Source organism: Ursus maritimus, unplaced genomic scaffold (assembly GCF_017311325.1).
Source record: "Ursus maritimus isolate PB19 unplaced genomic scaffold, ASM1731132v1 scaffold_13, whole genome shotgun sequence".
NCBI classification, from domain to species: domain Eukaryota; kingdom Metazoa; phylum Chordata; class Mammalia; order Carnivora; family Ursidae; genus Ursus; species Ursus maritimus.
Genome location: NW_024423675.1, coordinates 19,328,380 through 19,346,961, shown reverse-complemented (window position 1 = coordinate 19,346,961; position 18,582 = coordinate 19,328,380). Strand labels below are relative to the sequence as shown.

General features: G+C 38.1%; 1 protein-coding gene across 1 annotated transcript in view; it reads left to right on the top strand.

Moving 5' to 3' along the window:
* Positions 1–16,388, top strand: part of SNX3 (sorting nexin 3) — a 41,160-nt gene extending 24,772 nt beyond the window's left edge. The window contains exons 2-4 of the mRNA XM_040627603.1: positions 8,315–8,410; positions 14,122–14,246; positions 15,622–16,388. Coding sequence (XP_040483537.1) covers positions 8,315–8,410; positions 14,122–14,246; positions 15,622–15,727 — 327 coding nt within the window. The 3' untranslated portion in view covers positions 15,728–16,388. The remainder of the gene's footprint in view (positions 1–8,314; positions 8,411–14,121; positions 14,247–15,621) is intronic.
* The last annotated feature ends 2,194 nt before the right edge of the window (positions 16,389–18,582 follow it).

Here is an 18,582-nt window from a genome sequence, read left to right as displayed (position 1 = left end):
TTTTAAAGGGACAACTGTTAAAGTTGAATATGGACCGCTTATCAGTGTTAAGGTCCTGTACTTGGTCCTTGACCTGTGGTTATATAAGAGACTGTTCTTAGGGACTGCACACCGAGGTGCTTAGTGGGTTATGGTATCTGCAGTTTACTCTCAAAGGGGTCAGCAAAAATAACTGCGTGTAGGAGATTGAGAAAGCAAATATAACAATAATGACAATTGGTTGAAGATAAAGGAGAGTATTATAATATTAGAACTTTGTTGCTGAGTTTTAAAAACATACAAAAGGGGTAATGTAAGAAAAAACAACTCAGACTTCCTATGCAGTTTGTTGGGTGCTAGGTACAGTTCTAGCATGTATATATATATTACCTCATTTCATCATTACAACAACTATAGAAGAGATGAGTATAAGAACATGGTCTTCCAGAACCATACATCTAATTTATTTCAAAATATTTATCCCTTGAATGATTTCCCAAGCAGTAGAAGAGATTATTTGGGCTAGTTCAACTTCTAAACCATCTATTTTGATATACTTTCATACTATTATCCCCAGTTTATAGATGAGCAAATTGAAAAATAGATTAACTAGCCCAAGTCATACAGCTAAGTGACAATGCTGGAATTTGAACGTAGACAGAGACTGAGCTCCTAACCGCTGTTGTAATATAGAATATTACAAAGTGTGTACTTTTATACTGAGTGACTCTGTGAGATTTGATGGTTAGAATGAGAAGGAGTAGGGTTACCGACTTTAATTTTCTTTGACTGAAGAAGGAATAGTGTGACTACTACAAAGTTTTATAAAACAAGATATTAAAATCTTAAATTTGACTAAAATCTCATTTCTTTATTTGAAGCATTGCATGTGTTTTTGTTGTTGTTGTAGTTTTTATTTATTTGAGAGAGAGCACAGGCAGGGCAAGGGGCAGAGGGAGAAGCCAACTCCCCACCAAGCAGGGAGCCTGACTTGGGGCTCCATCCTGGGACTCCGTGATCATGACGTGAGCCAGAGGCAGACACCCAACCGACTGAGCCACCCAGGCATCCCACAATGAATGCTTTTCATTTGTATTTTCTCTATTTTTCTATTCTCTATTTCATTTCTTTCCACTCTGATCTTTATTATTTCCTTTCTTCTACTTGTTTTGTGTTTAGTTTGTTCTTCTAGTTTCCTAAGGTGGAAGTTTATTCATTTGAGATATTTCATCTTTTTTAAGGCAGACATTTACAGCTATAAATTCCACCTAAGCACTGGTTTAGCTGCTTGTTGGATGATTGTTTGAACCAGTCAGACATGTTATAGTAATAGTTTCTAAACTTGTGTATTAATCATCTGGGGAACTTTCTTAAAAGGCTCATTCCTGGGGCGCCTGGGTAGCTCAGTCAGTTGAGTATTGGACTCTTGATTTCAGCTCAGATCAAGGTCTTGTGGTCATGGATGAGCCCTGCATCCTGCGTCTGCACTGAGTGTGGAGTCTACTTTTTCCCTCTCCCTTTGCCTGCCGCTACCCCTGCTTGTGGTCATGTATGCTCATTCTCTTTCTTGGTCAAATAAATAAACAAAATCTTTAAAAAAAAAAGAAGTAAAATCTTTAAAGGGTTCATTCCCCTAGAAACTGATTTAGTTGCTCTGAGGCAGGCATCAAGACTGGTTTTTTTTGTTTGTTTGTTTTTAAGGACTACCCAGGTTGCTACCGTCTGAAAACTCAGTGTTATTTGCTTACTTTTCTATACTTATGATCTACTTCCATTTAAGAAATTGTTTCAGGGTACCTAGGTAATTCTGAAGCATAGCTGGATTTAAGAACCAGTGATGTCAGCGCGCCTGGGTGGCTCAGTCTGTTAAGCATCTGCCTTCAGCTCAGGTCCTGATCCCAGAGTCCCAGGATTGAGCCCTTCATTGGGCTCCCTGCTCACTGGGGCATCTGCTTCTCCCTTCTCCCACTCCCCTGCTCATGTTCTCTCTCTCAAATAAATAAATAAAATATTAAAAAAAAAAAAATGACTGATGTCTTTAATTTAGTAGTAGGGGTCGGATATAGAGATTTTGGTTTGTTTCTTTTTCTCTGACTTTTTAACATTGTGCCACTTATTTGGTTTATTTTATTTATTTATTTTAGAGAGAGAGTGGCGGGGAAGGGCAGAGGGAGAGGGAGAGTTTTAAGAGAACTCTGCACTGAGCACTAAGAAACTCTGCACTGAGCACTGAGCCCCACTAGGGGCTTGAACTCATGACCCTGAGGTCACGATCTGAGTCAAATGCTTAACCGACTGAACCACCCAGGCATCCCCCCTAAAATGTTAATAAGTAGTGGTGACACATTAACTAGTATTTGGGTTGTAATAATTTAAAAGGCATATTTTGGAATGGTGAATAAAATCAGGGTTTTTTTTTTTAAGATTTTGTTTATTTGAGAGAGAGCACAAACAGGGGCAGAGGGAGAAGGAGAAGCAGACTCCCCGTGGAGCAGGGAGCCTGACTCAGGGCTCAATCCCAGGACCCTGAAATCATGATCTGAGCTGAAGGCAGACGCTTAACTGACTGAGCTACCCAGGTTCCCCAATGGATAAAATCGTTTTTACAAACTTTATGAATTCCTGGCAACCTGCTTAACTTTTTGAGAAGCAGATAATTCTTTGCTTTTTAAATGTTAGTTTGGGCCATAGCCCTAACATAGCTTTAAATTACTGTTAATACTGGGTTTCTTATATAGATCCTGTGAGAATAATTGATGTGTTTGTAGGAGCCTCTGTCTTTGCTTCAGATTTATAATGGAACATAAGTTGTACAACTTTCGCAGTTACATGAATGCAATTGAAAAAACCAAGGTTACTGAAACTCACCTTCAGCATTTGCTAATAATAGGTACCTATACACATAGGTGAAGATTATGGCTTAGCTTATGGTTCTTGCCTGATGATGGACTTTAGTTTTACTTGTCTCTGATCTCGCCTGTCTCTGATCACTGTTCCTACAAATAAAATATTGTTATTTTATACAAATGGCTGAGATTGACACTTTTATCTGTTAGGTAAAATCACAGTAGCTAGGCAGAAAATAGCGGCTTCTAGTTTGTGCTCAGTCTGAGCAATTTAGAACAACTTCTAAAATTGGGGGGAAAATATGAATGTCAGGATGAGAGAATACTAAATGTTGCCTTTTTAAAGTTTCCAAAGTTTAGTCGTCTTAAGTTAACCATATTTTTAGTCTGATTTACATTTAATTTCTGAATTCACCATTTTATTTCTCTCTGGATAGGTCTATAAAGCATTTTAAATGAAATCCAAAGTAAAACCTATAAGGAATCTTTGCTTTAATTTGCCTGAGTAGTCTAGCTTTTGTGTATATTCCTCAAGTTGATAAACTGAAGAAATGGCTAGAACCAACTGTTCTTTTTTTTTTTTTTTTAAGATATAATTGACATGGGGCACCTGGCTGGCTCAGTTGGAACAATTAGTGACTTTTGATCTCAGGGTTGTGCATTTGGGCCCCATGTTGGGTGTAGAGCTTACTTAACTAATTAAAACTTAAAAAAAAAAAAAAGATGTAATTGACATATTAACATTAGTTTCAGGTGTACGACATAATGATCCCATATTCATATACTTTGTGAAACGATCACAGTAAGTCTAGTTAACATCTCCCACCATACATAGTCACAAAAAAAATTTTGTCTTGCTATGAGAACAGAACCAACTGTCCTTAGTGCCCCTCGTGCACAGACATGTAGCTAATCTGTCCAGTTCTGTGGCTTCAGCTTTTGTGGTAACTGTTCTGTTTTTCTGTTTCAAAGTTATTTTCCTGTTCAGAGATGTTTATTAACTCATGGTGCTCACAGATACATACCTTAGCCAGGTACTCAGGGCACCGTTTCACCTTCTCAGTTTTCCGTGATCTGTGCTTTAGAATACTCAGCATGCAGTTCACACGATTTAACCATTCTCAACTGTCTTTGTACAGTATGGCTTACTCCACGTGTTAAAAGAATACTGGCCAAATCCAGTATCAGTTCCTTTATGCTTTTATTATGCAAATGGTATCATACTGTATATACTGTTCTGAAACTTTTTTTTTAAGATTTTATTTTTTATGCAGTCTCTACCCCCAACATGGGACTCAAATTCATTACCCTGAGATCAAGAGTCACATACTCAAAAAAAAAAAAAAAAAAAAAAAAAAAGTCACATGCTCTGAAACTTCTATTTAACATATCTCAGGCAGGCTTTCTGATCAGCCTGTGGCTGAATTTTAGTTTGTAAAAGCTGTATAATATTTCATTTTATGTTTGTAACAGTTTTATTTAGATTTTGTTTTATTATTACATGAACAATGCTTAAGTATTAACTACTACATACCCTTATCTCTTTGTATATGTGGAAATATTTGTAGGATTAATTCCTAGTGGAATTGTTGGCTTAAAAGATATATGCTTTTACCAGGGATGTACTGTATGGTGACTAACATAGTATAATAAAAAAAATTTTTTTTAAAAGATACATGCTTTTATTTTTTTATTATTGTTATTTTTAGTTTCAGGGGTAGAATTTAATGATTCATCAGTTGCATATAACCCCCCAGTGCTCATTCCATCAAGGGCCATTCTTAATGCTCATCACCCAGTTACCCCATCACCCACCTCACACTCCTCCAGGAACCCTTAGTTTATTTCCTACGGTTAAGAGTCTCTTATGGTGGGGCGCCTGGGTAGCGCAGTCGTTAAGCATCTGCCTTCGGCTCAGGGCGTGATCCCGGCGTTCTGGGATCGAGCCCCACATCAGGCTTCTCCCCTGGGAGCCTGCTTCTTCCTCTCCCACTCCCCCTGCTTGTGTTCCTTCTCTCACTGGCTGTCTCTCTGTCAAATAAATAAATAAATCTTAAAAAAAAAAAAAAAGAATCTTTTATGGTTTGCCTCTCTGTTTTCATCTTATTTTTAAGATATATGCATTTAAAAGAGTGATAGATGTCACCAAAATGCCCTCCTTACAGGTTGTACCAGTTTTTACTACTCTCAGCAGATTTTTCAAGTGTGTGTCTGTCTCTCTCTCTCCTCACCATCACTAGGTATTAAAATGAAATACCTGGGGGCGCCTGGGTGGCTCAGTCGTTGGGCGTCTGCCTTCGGCTCAGGGCGTAATCCTGGCGTTCTGGGATCGAGCCCCACATCAGGCTCCTCCGCTATGAGCCTGCTTCTTCCTCTCCCACTCCCCCTGCTTGTGTTCCCTCTCTCGCTGGCTGGCTATCTCTGTCAAATAAATAAATAAATAAAATCTTTAAAAAAAAAAAATGAAATACCTGCCTGTCTGAGTGAAAAATGGGATCTTACTGTTTTAACTAGCATTTCTTGTGTGAGTGAAGTTGAACATTATTGGCCATTAATCTTTCTGTGTTCTGCCTGTTTTATTTGTCAGGTTATTCATCTTTATCCTTAATTGGTCTCTAAGTTCTTTACATTTTAATAAAATTATCCCTTTGTTTTATATTGCAAATATTTGTCTACAATTTGTTCTTGGTGTTTCAACTTTGTTTTTGTTTATGGTGTATGGTATTTTTAACCACGGAAATTTAAATTTTTTGTATACCTATCCTTTAACTTCCCTAATATATTATAAGCTTCAAAAGGGTTAGGGCTCCATCTCAGTCATTATATTCCCCAACTTACCGAGCACTAGCCCTTTTATAAATGTTCCCAAATTGTAAAAATAGTTGAGTCCTCCTTAAAAAAAGTGATCATCCTTACTCTTCTCTATTTGGAAAACCAAAATGGAACATTTTATGAGGGTTAAATAAGTTGAAAGTGACTGATCAAGAGTTTATAATCAATAATGGCTTAAAGAAAACACCTCCACATTTTTTCGTTTTTATTTTGATCAAGTTGAGTTGAAAGACGTTCGTGTTGATGAGAAGGAAGTTAACCGGCAAACTCCCCACTCCAGGTGTAATGGGCAAATAGTAAGCGTTAGATGATGTGACTTTATCAAAATAAAGCAGTCCTCATGTAAAGAGAAATCATAGCCAGCTGAGCAGAATTGTCTTTAACTGTGACCCTTTTTTATCTATCAAATTATTAGCTAATCATAGAAAGGAATGGACTTTTTCTCCTTCCCATTCCCCTTCTATTAAAGTGAATCAGATATAACCATGATTGTGTCAAAAGTTCAAAAGGGAAAATGGAAAGGTAAAACGAGCTGAATTGGCACTCTTCCCTCAACATTGTACCTGTAAGCTTGATATGTTGTTTCAGAGATTAACTTTATGGACTTCCGTACCCAGAAGTATGAAAATTCTTAGGGAACTCTTTTCACAAGCTTGATCTTAACATATTGAATAAAGAGAGCAGCTAATCCTTTTTGTAAAGTAATTTGAGAGGAGGGAATTCAAAATGTAAAATCTCACCTGCAGAAAACACTCAATTCTATAAAAGCCTTTCTATCTTTAGACACTTACAAAGACTTAATATTTTAATGCGGAAGGGTGAACTTGGTTAAAAAGCCAATGGGTGAAATTAGAGAGAAATAATCCAGTGCTTTCTTTCTGGGAATTATCATCCTGCTCCCCAGGGGACCTAATTTTATTCCCTGTGGGGAATGAGAATACCCTGCTGTACAGCAAGCCAGCATCTCTAAATATAAGCTTGACTTTTAGTATAATAAGAGTCTTGTTAGGTGCAATTTTGCTCTTAGTCATTAATACAATGAACAAATGTTGTGGTTACCTGGGAAAGAAAATTCAAGTGCTTTTAAACCTCTTGTGAGATTTGGTTTCGTGCTTGAAACCTATCCAGTGTTATGCCCAATAGCATCTGTAGAAGATTCCAAGCTATAAGGTATACAACATGGAGAAGTTAATACACTTTGGAAAAAATTGAGACCTACTATAAAATGGGTTTTAGGCTCTGAATAAAAAGCTTTTATTTTGCTGAATGACAATTATCAGTGGCATTAAGTTTAACAAATGATTGACATTTTCTTAAGAGTGAGGTTTACATGATGGATGATGTCCCTTCTGGTGACACTTAACTTTTTTCTTTTCAGCTGTAAAACAGTTTGCTGTTCTACACATGCAAAGACCAAATTAAAGACAAAATATAATCTAAGAGGGGCACCTGGGTGGCTCAGTCGTTAAGCGTCTGCCTTCGGCCCAGGTCATGATCCCGGCTTTCTGGGATCAAGTCCCGCATCTGGCTACTGCTTGGTGGGAAGCCTGCTTCTCCCTCTCACAATCCCCTTGCTTTTGTTCCCTCTTTCACTGTCTCTCTCTGTCAAATAAATAAACAAAATCTTTAAAAAAAAATATTTAAAAAAATACATATATACAATCTTAAGACCATATAGTATTAAATAGCATTTTCAGTATGGTATGGCATTAATTGTGTTAGATCATTTCTGTCCCCTGTAAACTTTGTGATACTATGTGCACTTTAAATTCTATTCTTGATAATAAAATCATGGTGGTATACTGCTCCTGCTAATAGTCCTTAATCATAAACCATTTTAAAGTGGGTTTGGGTGGTATATTTTTTCTTTTTATAGGGATCAGTAAAAGATAATAGAAATCTTTCTTGTTACTTTTAGAAGTTGCCATAAGTGGTCCTTACAGTCTTGTAAAGAACAGTTTCCATTCCAATGTAACCTCAGGCACTGGGCATTATGTTTTCAATTCTTAAACTTGGCCTCAGCCTGTAAAGCTGTGGATCTGTGAACCTGATCTATTGTGTATGACTCCTGATTTCCTACTAGTAGTAACAGTGCCGATATTGCCCTCTATCCCTGCTAATTTCTGGCATTTTTTTTAGAAGACCATTAAGCATAGTCTTTTATTCATTTCTTTCATTGTGAAACATCTAATCTAGTCATCATAATAAAATATTTTGTATATCATGTCAAAGCAGTTCAGGTCTCTTTCCCCCATGAGCATTGTATGGTGTAAGGTACTAATCTAAACTGGATAGCAATCAGAGCTAGCTTTATCTCACCCCTGTTCAGTTGACATTTCTACAGCTCACTGAAATAGAAAAAATGGCCTATATTTATGTAACTGACCTCAGGCAGAATGACCTCCTGAAGCCGATGTGCAGACATGCATTTTAGAAGTTGTGCTCCAGCGTAAATAATAGACTAGTTTAACGTTTAGCCAAGTTTTATTTTGTTAGAGGTAAAATGTCATCGTAATAACTTTACGATTTTCTTATCTTAAGGTAACCAGGCTTGCCATATTATCAGTTTGACACACAGATTCCCCACCCCAGCCCTGTTTTTGAAGTCCCTGTCCCATGCTTCAACTTAGGAGTGATTTTTTTTTTTTAAATTTCAGACAAATCTGCCTATTTTCAAGCTGAAGGAATCTACTGTTAGAAGAAGATACAGTGACTTTGAATGGCTGCGAAGTGAATTAGAAAGAGAGAGCAAGGTAAGAATTATTTGTAATGGGATTTTAAAGCCAAACACTCTGAATTTTAATGTTATAAGGAGCTTTCAGAAAACTTACCTTGAATGAAGGGGGTAAAAGCAAGTATAATTTCTTTTTTTCCTACTAGCTCAATTTTCTCTTATTTTATGGGAGATGGTTGAAGTCTGTAATTTTTCCTTAGAACTCATTCTTCTCTTGTCTTCTTTAATGGCCCAGTTGAGGTCTTTGCTGACTCACACTTGGATAATGCTTACTTCTGAGAACTCTTTTGCTATTACTTCCTTCCTTTCTCTCATCTTCCCCTTCAGTCTTGTCCCCCCACCCCACACCTTGCCAAGTTTCTCTTCCTCAGTACATTTCATATATCATTGTATTTGCAGTTTTTTTCTTTTACTGACTCGATACATTTTTTCATCATCACACATGTACGTATAGCAAAAGTTTCATAAACCAGTACTTACCTTACTCTGCAATATGTGCTGATATTCTTCAGCTTAGCTTTTTAAATGATGGCCCCGGTCTAATAGGTTGCGACATGCAATTTAAAAACATTGTATACCTTGGTAAGAGTCGTCTTCTCTTAAAATTTAATGGCTTTGGCTGCAAAAAAAAAAAAAAATCAAGGCAGGGCAAGGTCTCATTCTAATGTCCGTAATTTTAGCCCTGTGTCAGAAGGAGATCAGAAGTTGATACGTAGGAGCCCTGAAGTAGGTTAAGGCTAGCTTGCGCTCATTTCTAAAGTGTAATAAGTTGAAATGGAAGGAAAACTTCTGAACCAGATACCTGTGGCTGGATACAAGAGCAATATAGTATATAAATCATAGCATTCCATCGAAATGTAAAGCAGAAACAGTTTTGCTCAAAAGAATATCAAAGTATAAAATATCTGTGAATAAAACTGGAAATACAAGACCCATGTGAAGAAAACTTTAAAACTTCACTGAAAGACAAAAGCAGAACTTTAAATAAATAGAAATAACTACATTCTTGGTTTGGAATATTCACTTTTGAAGATTCATTTACTCTTTAAACATTTGAGAGCTATTCTGTATGTTCTTTGAGTTACAGATAGAGCTGTGAACACATTAAGTGCCCACTTTCGTGGTCCCCACATTCAGTTAGGAAAGTCAGGTGATGGTGAAGGGAAAGCAGAAAAAATAATAAGATATATAGTATGTCAGATGGTGATATGCTCTAAAGAAAACAAAAACCAAGGGAAGGTAGGGAGTGCCAGGAGAGTAAAAAAGAGTTGTCAAAGGAAGGGCTCACGTAGAGGTGACATTTTAACAGTAGACCTGATCAAAGTAAAGCATTATCTCCTAATTCGGATAGAAATCTTAGTGGGGTTTTTTATAAACTTGCAGATTTATATATGTGAACTTTATAATCAAAGAGAACACCAGGGAGAGTCAGAAATCATTTTCAGCAGGTACTGAGCACATGCAGACATCAGAGTTCCTCTTAAGGCTATAGTAATTAAAACAGTTTGGTATTGCTTTAGGGATAAGCAGATAGATTAGCAGAATGTAATAGAACTTAGAAGCTGACTTGCATGCTTATTTAGTTTGTAACAAAAATAACATTGTCCATCAGTAGGGAAAATAATTTATATTCACTAAATGGGGTTGAAACATTTCACTATCTGTTTAGGAATAAAAATCTATAACTCACTGTATATAAATTATAGATGGTTTGAAGATCTAAATGTACAAAACAAGTTAGGAAAGTTTTGGGTAACAAAGAAGAAATTATTTATGACCACAGGGAAGAAGTTCCAGCTTTATTGAGATATAATTGACAAATAACACTTTGTAAGTTTAAGGCATGCAGCAGAGTGATTTGTTACAGGTATATATTGTGAAATGATGACCATAATAAGCTTAGTTAATATATCCATCACCTCACATAGTTTTTGGTTTTTGGGTTTTTTTGGTGGTGGTGGTGAGAACATTTAAGATGTGCTGTCTTAGCAACTCTGAAGTCTACAATACAGTATCGTTAACTGTAGTCCCCATACTCTACATTAGATCCCCAGAACATTTTATAACGAGCAGTTTGTAGCCTTTGACCAGTGTCCTCCATTTCCCCCATCCCCCAACCCTTGGCAGCCACTAATCTGCTACTCTCTGTTGCTAGGAGTTAGATTTTTTTAGATTACACACATAAGTGAGATCATACAGTGTTTGTCTTTCTCTGTTTGATTTATGGGAAGAAGTGTCTTGACAGGTTTTGGGCTTTGCTTAACATAGCATGTGGCGCACTGGAGTGTTTAATAAACATTTGGAGCACGTAGCCATCACTTTCAGAAAAAATAATGGCTTCATTGACATATAATTCACATGCCATACAGTTCACCCATTTAAAGTAAAATCCATTGGTTCTCAGTATATTCACAAAGTTGTACAACAGTCTTTACAGTCACTTTTGGAACATCTTAATCATTCCATGAAAGAAATCCCATACCCATTAGTAGTCACTACCAGTTTCTCCCTCAACCTGTCCTCCCTCAGCCCTCTCCAACCACTAATTGACTTTCTCTATGGATTTGCCTATTGTGGACATTCCACAGAAATAGCAGAGAATATGTAGTCTCCTGTGGCTGGCTTCTTTCACTGAGGGTGTTTTTAACATTACTCACTGATTGGTTTCTCTTTTTTTCCCCGTAATTCATTTCTTTTTGTTGCCAAATAATATTCTGTCATGGATATACATTTTATTTTATTTTATTTATCCATTCATCAGTCGGTAGACATTTCGGTTGTTTCTACTTTTTGACTATTGCAAATAATACTTCTGTGAACATTTGTGTACAGGCTCTTTTTTGGACATACGTTTTATTTCTCTTGAGTATGTACGTAGGAGTGGATTTACTGGGTTCTATGGTAACTGTTGAACTTTGAGGAACTCCCAGACTGTTTTCTAAAGCAGCTGTACCATTTTTACAGTCCCACCAATGTCTGAGGGTTCCACTTTTCTCTCTATCTTCACCAACACTATTACCTGTCTTTTTTTTTCCTTTTAAGATTTATTTATTTATTTGAGAGAGAGCGAGTGTGCGCGTACCCGGGTGGGGGCGGGGAGGGTTAGGGAGAAAGAATCTCAAGCAGAGTCCCTGCTGAGTGCAGAGCCCCATGCGGGGCTCAATCCCACAGCCCTAAAATCAAGACCTGAGCTGACAGAGCTACCCTGGTGTCCCTACAATTATCTGTCTTTATTATAGCTGTCCTAGTATGTGTGAAGTACAGTGTCATTTTGGTTTTGATTTTCACGTCCCTTTGGGCTGGTGATATTAGTCATCTTTCCAGGTACTTACCGGTCGTTTATAAATCTTCTGTGGAGAAATACTTTTTTTCGGATCCTTTGCCTATTTGATAGAGTGTTTGTCTTTTTATTATTGAGTTGTATCTAGAATATATAAAAAACTCCTACAATTCCCTTATGAGATATGTGATTTGCAGAAATCTCCCATTTTATGGATTATTTTCACATAATTGCTGTCCTTTGAAGCACAGTACTTCACGTCTAATAAGAGACCAGTTAAATATCTGAAGGGTTTAACCTATATGAACTTTTATTACAGTATTGCTAAGAACAATTAAGTTATTTTTGTTTATATATTTGTACTTTTAACCAAAATCTGTTATATGAGGCTAGAAAGTAGGTAGGTAATATTTATTGTGTTTACTGGTCATTATGGTGAAATCTTCTAGCTTTTAGTTTAGCATGCTTTTCTTTATTATTCTGGCCCAAGTATCTTCCTGTCTTCTTCTCACCCCACATGTACACAAATATCTTTGGATTAATGACTCTTAGTAAGAAGAACTCTAACTAGATCTTAAGCAAAAATAATTTGATGTTGAAGAGGATCTTTGGAATCTTAGCTGAACAAGCCACTCATGATTTTTGTAGATTATTAATCCTGTTACCTACAACCTCACCATCCGTTTCAGTGACTGTTTTGAATATTAGTTAGGAAGAATATATCTCTGCAGATAATACATAGTAGTCTTAAGTTTCATGCTAAATTATGCTCTGAATTGGTGGTAGTTCTTTGTTTAGTACATTGGTTCTAGCTTCTTTTTTTAATAATAGCTTTATACATACAGATGTTTTCCGTGCCCGTCAGATGGCCATTCTCCTGAAGCTCAGTTAGTGGTCATGATCTCCGCTTCTCAGTTGTAAGGTCCCTGCAGGTTTTAACACTCAACTTCACAAATGCTAATATAGGGAGAGAGATTCGAGAACGCTATGGCAGAGGTACCGAGACAAATCTTCAGATGTCTTCGTCATTGGTCACCTGGGAGAAGAGTAGATCTGTGAGGGAATTAGGAAATCCGTGTTGGGCATTTGGTTTTGTGTTTCTTTTTTGCTCTTATTTTGTTCTTTGCTATTCGGTATGAAGTTGTGTTGATCTTTCCTTTTTTTACCCTGCTAGATTATTGTTTTAGGATAGAAACTGTATCAAGGGTTTTAAATTTTTAGAATGCATGTAATTTTATTACTGGTGTTTACTATTTATATTTCTTCTTGTCTGAATTGTTTGCTTACTCCTTTTCTCTGTTTTGTGTAAGAGATGGATCCAGCTAAGTGGTTAGTCATTGAACAGATACTTGAGCTTCTGTTGTGTGCCCAGCCTTTCTTAAAATAACCGTAGGAAGCCTGAGACGGGATCCTTATTTGAAGGGAGTATTGGTGGCTTTCCACCAGGGGCAGTTTTGTCCCCCAGGAGCCCTGTGACAGTGTCTTGAGACCGTTTTTATTGTCACAACAAGGGAGTGCTCCGGGGTGCTCCCCAGTCTGGTTGGTAGAGGCCCGGGATGCTGTTAACCATTCTGCACTGCACAAGAAAGTCCTGCCTACCCCACCCCACCCCCAAAGAATTATCTGGTTCAAAATGTTAGTAGTGCCGTGGCTGAGAAACCAAACTAACCTGTGAAATAAATACCTATGTGCTATTTAACTCAAACAAATATTTGAGCTCCAGGTAATTCCTAGAAGAGAGAGGTCAGTATAAGTTGGCCCTAGAGGACAGTTAGGCTTTGAAGGGGAAAATTAGGATATTCCGATGTGTAGGAAGAAAGAAATGACCGGTCCCGGGGGAGGGCAGGCAGTGGATGTGGGAGAAAGCTGGCATGTTTCTTAGCCTTAGAAAATGGAAGAGCGCTGACAGAATTGTTGGTTATTTTATTTCATAAATGCTGCTCAGACACAAGTTGGAAAGAGTATGTGCAGATGTTATGGGGTGGAGGAAGTGGACCACACACATGCTGGAGAGAATTTGTTATAATACTTCGTTTCTTCGTGTAACTGAAAGTTGGTTTTGATCCCTGCAGTTTCCCCTGTAAGACAGCATTGTCTCCCCGAAGTGGCATCTGGACTGTCTGGAGCGTCGCAGCCTTTATTGCAGCATTGCTCGAACGTTCTCTCTGTATACTTGTGCCTCGACAAGTTCAGGAAAAACGATAACTAAGCTATGGGCCATGCCACTGAGGAGCCTTAGTCTGATGGGCTAGTCTGCATTTTGGTTATCTTGCCTCCAAACAGTGAATCTTTTTTCAGTGTGTTTTTTAATGATTTTCATTTATATTTAAACTGGTTTAACAGTGGGGTGGCTGTCCTAGTGAACATATACTTTGTCTTCCTGTTGTGCTCTATAAATTTTTACAACCCAGTCAGCATCTTCAAGAACTTTCTTTGCTGTGTTTTTTCAGGTTGTAGTTCCCCCGCTCCCTGGAAAAGCATTTTTGCGTCAGCTTCCTTTTAGAGGAGATGATGGAATATTTGATGACAATTTTATTGAAGAAAGGAAGCAAGGGCTGGAGCAGTTTATAAACAAGTAAGTACTTTCCGTACCTTGAGGAGTAAGAGGGAATAGTGTTCCAAGACGACTTCGGATAAATACTAGTAATTTAGGTATTAAGCTAAACAGTAACACTGCTTTTCTTTTTTGGCCATTTCCTAACTAACTTTTTGTACCATTTAAATAAAGTAGAAGTACATAACAAGTTGAAGATCATGTGATAAATATTAACACACTTGAGTGATTAAAATGAGTATCTTTGTGTTGACCTAAGTTTTGTATTTGCTTTTCATGGTTAATTTATGCAAATTACATTTAAAATTGCAGCATTTAAAAAATACAGTTTTACTTATGATTCTTTCTTATTGAAGGTATGTTCTAGCATGAACAATAAAACTTACAGTACACTCGCAATCATTTTGTTTGATTGCAGATGGAGGTATTATCAGCATGTCTTGTGTAAAGTACACATTTAAAATTTCCATGGCAAAATGTATTTTTTTCAAAATCTAAGAAGACCTGAGATTGTTTATTTTTTACTTTAGAAACTCTTAAACCAAAATTTCTAGCTTTTAATTTTACTCCTTTTGAAGTATAGCCATTTTAAAAAGCCAGAGTAATAGAATTATGCCAGGAAAGGGGTCGCTATCATTGTGCATTGGCCTTAAATTTGACCAAATAAGGTCAAATGCTGGAGAATATGGTTGTGTGAATTTACGTACTAATCAACACTTCAGTTTTTATCTAGTAATAAAGATTGAAGATCTGTGAGTGGTTACACAGGAGGGAAAGTTGTACAAAGCCTTTGACTTTTAGTTATCTATTGTAGCCCGTAACCTTCACTGTCTTTCCTTTTGGGGAAGGCAGTGCTAGCTGAGGTGTTTTTTTTAATTCAGAAATAGAAGTCTGGTTACCCATTTTCATCTTATGTTTAGTCTGCAATGGAAACCTTTAAAGCAAGCCAAAAAAAAAAAAGAAGAAAAAAATTGGACACTTATGCCTCTTTCTATTTTGAGCTTTTATTGAACTTCAGAATATTTCTAATTCTGATCCTATATCTTTTCCTTCTTTAAAATGGGTTCTTAGAATTAATGACATGTTTCACTTTTAACATTAAAATTCATTTAGGTTTCTTGTGAGTGAATATACCAGTTAACATATGAAGCAGTTAATTGGGTACGTGTCCCAGAAGCAGTGCAAAGCTAGTGATTAAATGTTGTCTAAATGACCCTAGTGAGCCAAGGGAAAGGAGCTGTCTCCCATTCGTTGATAGAGCGTAGCCTTGTGAGCAGTCCAGAGTAACACTATTGCTAAATCGTACATGCTTTTTAACCTTAGAATATGTGTGTTTGACCCCCCCAGCCCCACTTCTGAAAAATATTGGACTAAGTTTGTATTTTTTAATTCCTAGGGTCGCTGGTCATCCTCTGGCACAGAATGAACGTTGTCTTCACATGTTTTTACAGGATGAAATTATAGATAAAAGCTATACTCCATCTAAAATAAGACATGCCTGAAATTTGGTGAGAAGGGGCAAAAAAAACCACAAAAACTTTCCGTGACTATTAATGATTCATACGCACCAGTGAAGAAGTTCTAACTAACTTTTCGCATGCCGCACAGAAACTGGTATAACACGCCTTCAGTATACTAACATTCAGATGCTCGGTTTTGTTTTGTTTTGTTTTGGCAGTTGACAAGGAGTTAATTTGCTTCAGTGAGAATCCCTCATTCCAGCCTTTCTATATAAATAGCTCTTCCTTGTTGTTTTAATGTGGTCCACACTGTCGCCTCGCAGACCTGTTACTCCAGTAGAACCCGCAGTGCCCTAACTAAAGTTACTGACTCGGTCTTTCCTGCACAGTTTTTGTGTCCTGTTTGCTTCTTGAATCTGATTAACTAGAATATTTCTCTTCCCCCTTTTTAATATGTGATGTCCCTTGACCTAATTTATGTATAGAAGCACTACGCCATTGGTTTCCAGTCCCCGTGCATAAGACACACACCTGTGTGCAGAAGGTCTCTCCCTTCAGGCTTGTAATACCCTTCACATGGAAGATCAATGAGGGAAATCTTTATATTCTGTATAAAAACAAAATCAAATTTATATACTAAAATCATTTGTCTAAAAATTTAAGTTGTTTTCAAATAAAAATAAAAAAGCATTTCTGATATGCACTGATGGTGTTGCCTCCGGCTGCTTTTTCCCCCTTTATGGCTGTCCTGCTTAACTCACTGTGGAGAGGGATTATTTACTAATTATACACTTCTCATTCCTGTAACTCCATTCCTCTTAAACAGTGGTGATATCAAATATGCTACACCCTTTGAATTGGGGTATTTTCTTTTATACAACAAAAAAAAGTGATGTACTAAAGAAGGCATTCCCTAAAGCTTACTGAGTTGTTATGAAGCACTTTGTGTATTTGAAAAATGCTTTATAATCTCAAGTCATTCTTCTTAAAAGGCCTTTTGAGATAAGTCAATACCGTGCCTCCTGTTTTTCAGAGGAATTTTTTTCCTAGTTCGTCTGAGCAACTTGTTTAAACACACTTAGCAAGGGTGTAGTAACCCTTTTCTAGGTCAGCAGACTCATGCTTTCTCTTTGGTTTGGGATCGTGGCACACTTTATCCTCTTTGACCAAGGGAGAAGGGCACAGTGTTCTAGCCTGACTTGTGTTAAGTGATAAGTGATAAGAAACCAGAAAATGCATGACTCCTTGCTGCCTAACTTGTGTTGTAGCCAGACCTTTGCAGCCAGAATGTGGTCTCTAATTTGAATCTGTACAACATCTGGTGGTTTGGGGGGACCTGTTGTGACCCCGAGTTAAACCCCAAGGTAAGGAAAGTTTGTCCTCCCACTCCAGAGGTGTCTCCTCTGGACGCAGTCCAGTCCATTTGAGAGGAAGCCAGCTTTGGTCTGGGCCAAACTAGGATGTCCACCAAGCAGATTGGAAGCCCTAGGAATCAGAACTGCCCTCTAAGGCCTTTTGTCGCTTAAATAATATTTCACAATTCCATAAACTGGACATTTCAATTACTATAAATTCAGAAGGTACGCAGCTAAACAACAGGTGAACTGTGTTTCAGTGAGCTAGAGAAGTAACCTCAAAGGCTGTCGGTTTCTGGTACGCAGAACGGAGTAATGGTAGGTCTGAATTAATTCCTCTCAAGCAGTGGTTTTCAAGCAGGGTTGGTTTTGCCCCCAAGGCACATGTAGCAATAGCCCAAGACGTTTTTGGTTGTCTCAGCTAAGGAGTGCTACTGAATCCAGTGGGCGGAAGCTGAAGAGGCTGTGGGCCTCCGACAGCGCCGGGCGGCCACGTGCGGGCTCAGCAACGCCAGGAGTGCAGAGGCTTCCACTTCCTGGAATTCTTCTGATTTTCATCATTTATAGGCAAGCGAATAATGTGGCTTCAGAGGGGTCGTACTGGCCTGCTTACTTTTAACCTCTATAATTGCCTAAGGGCAGGTATGCTCTTGGAAAGTTGAAGGTTTCAAGTTAGGTGAAAAGTTGCTTATTTCAGGTGATAGTTTTTTGCCTGATTTGGGAAAGTACTTCTCAGTGTTGTCTCTTAGAGAATTGAAACCGTGGTCCATATTAAAATGACACCTTTGAGGTGCCTGGGTGGCTCGGTTAAGTGTCCCACTCTTGATTTTGGCTCAGGTCATGATCTCAGAGTCCTGGGATCGAGCCCCCAGTCAAGTCAAGTTGGGCTCCACGCTCAGCGGGGAGTCTGCTAATCCGTCTCCCTCTGCCCCCCCCTTACACTGAGCACACACACTCTCTCAAATCTTTAAAAAAATAAAAATGAAATGACACCTTTAACCCTATGAAGTGAAAATGCAGGTGCTATTAATTCTAACCAAATAGCACGAGGTTCTAGAAGCCTTTAAGGGTCTTACCAGAAGCAGAAGTTAATTTGGCCGTGAGTTGTGCTGCAAGACTCAGGCTCGGTGTCCTCTCAGTGAGTAATTGCCTTGTCTCAGCTGTTAGTTGTGAAGGGTCAGCAGCAGTGATAAAACCTTCGGTAACTTATAGTTGTGGGGAACTGAATGTAAAATCCTTAGAACAGCAGTGTCTGGGACACGTAAAGACTTAATAATAGTTACGTGATGGCGGTGGTAGTCCTTGATACGGCAGTAGCAGCAGAGGGTACCATTAAACCCACGGCAGTTCCTAGATAGGTTTATCTGGCATTTGGCTTCCTTCTTGGAGGTTCTGCCGTCATGGCCCTCAGTTGTGGTGATGACCTCTGAGGGGGGACACAGGGGGGATCTCCTTTTCATTACATCCTGTGGCTTTCGAGCTCAGCGCTCTTGTCCTGTTGCTTCAGCTTGCCTTGTCAGTATTTTGGTCACCGGAGTGAGG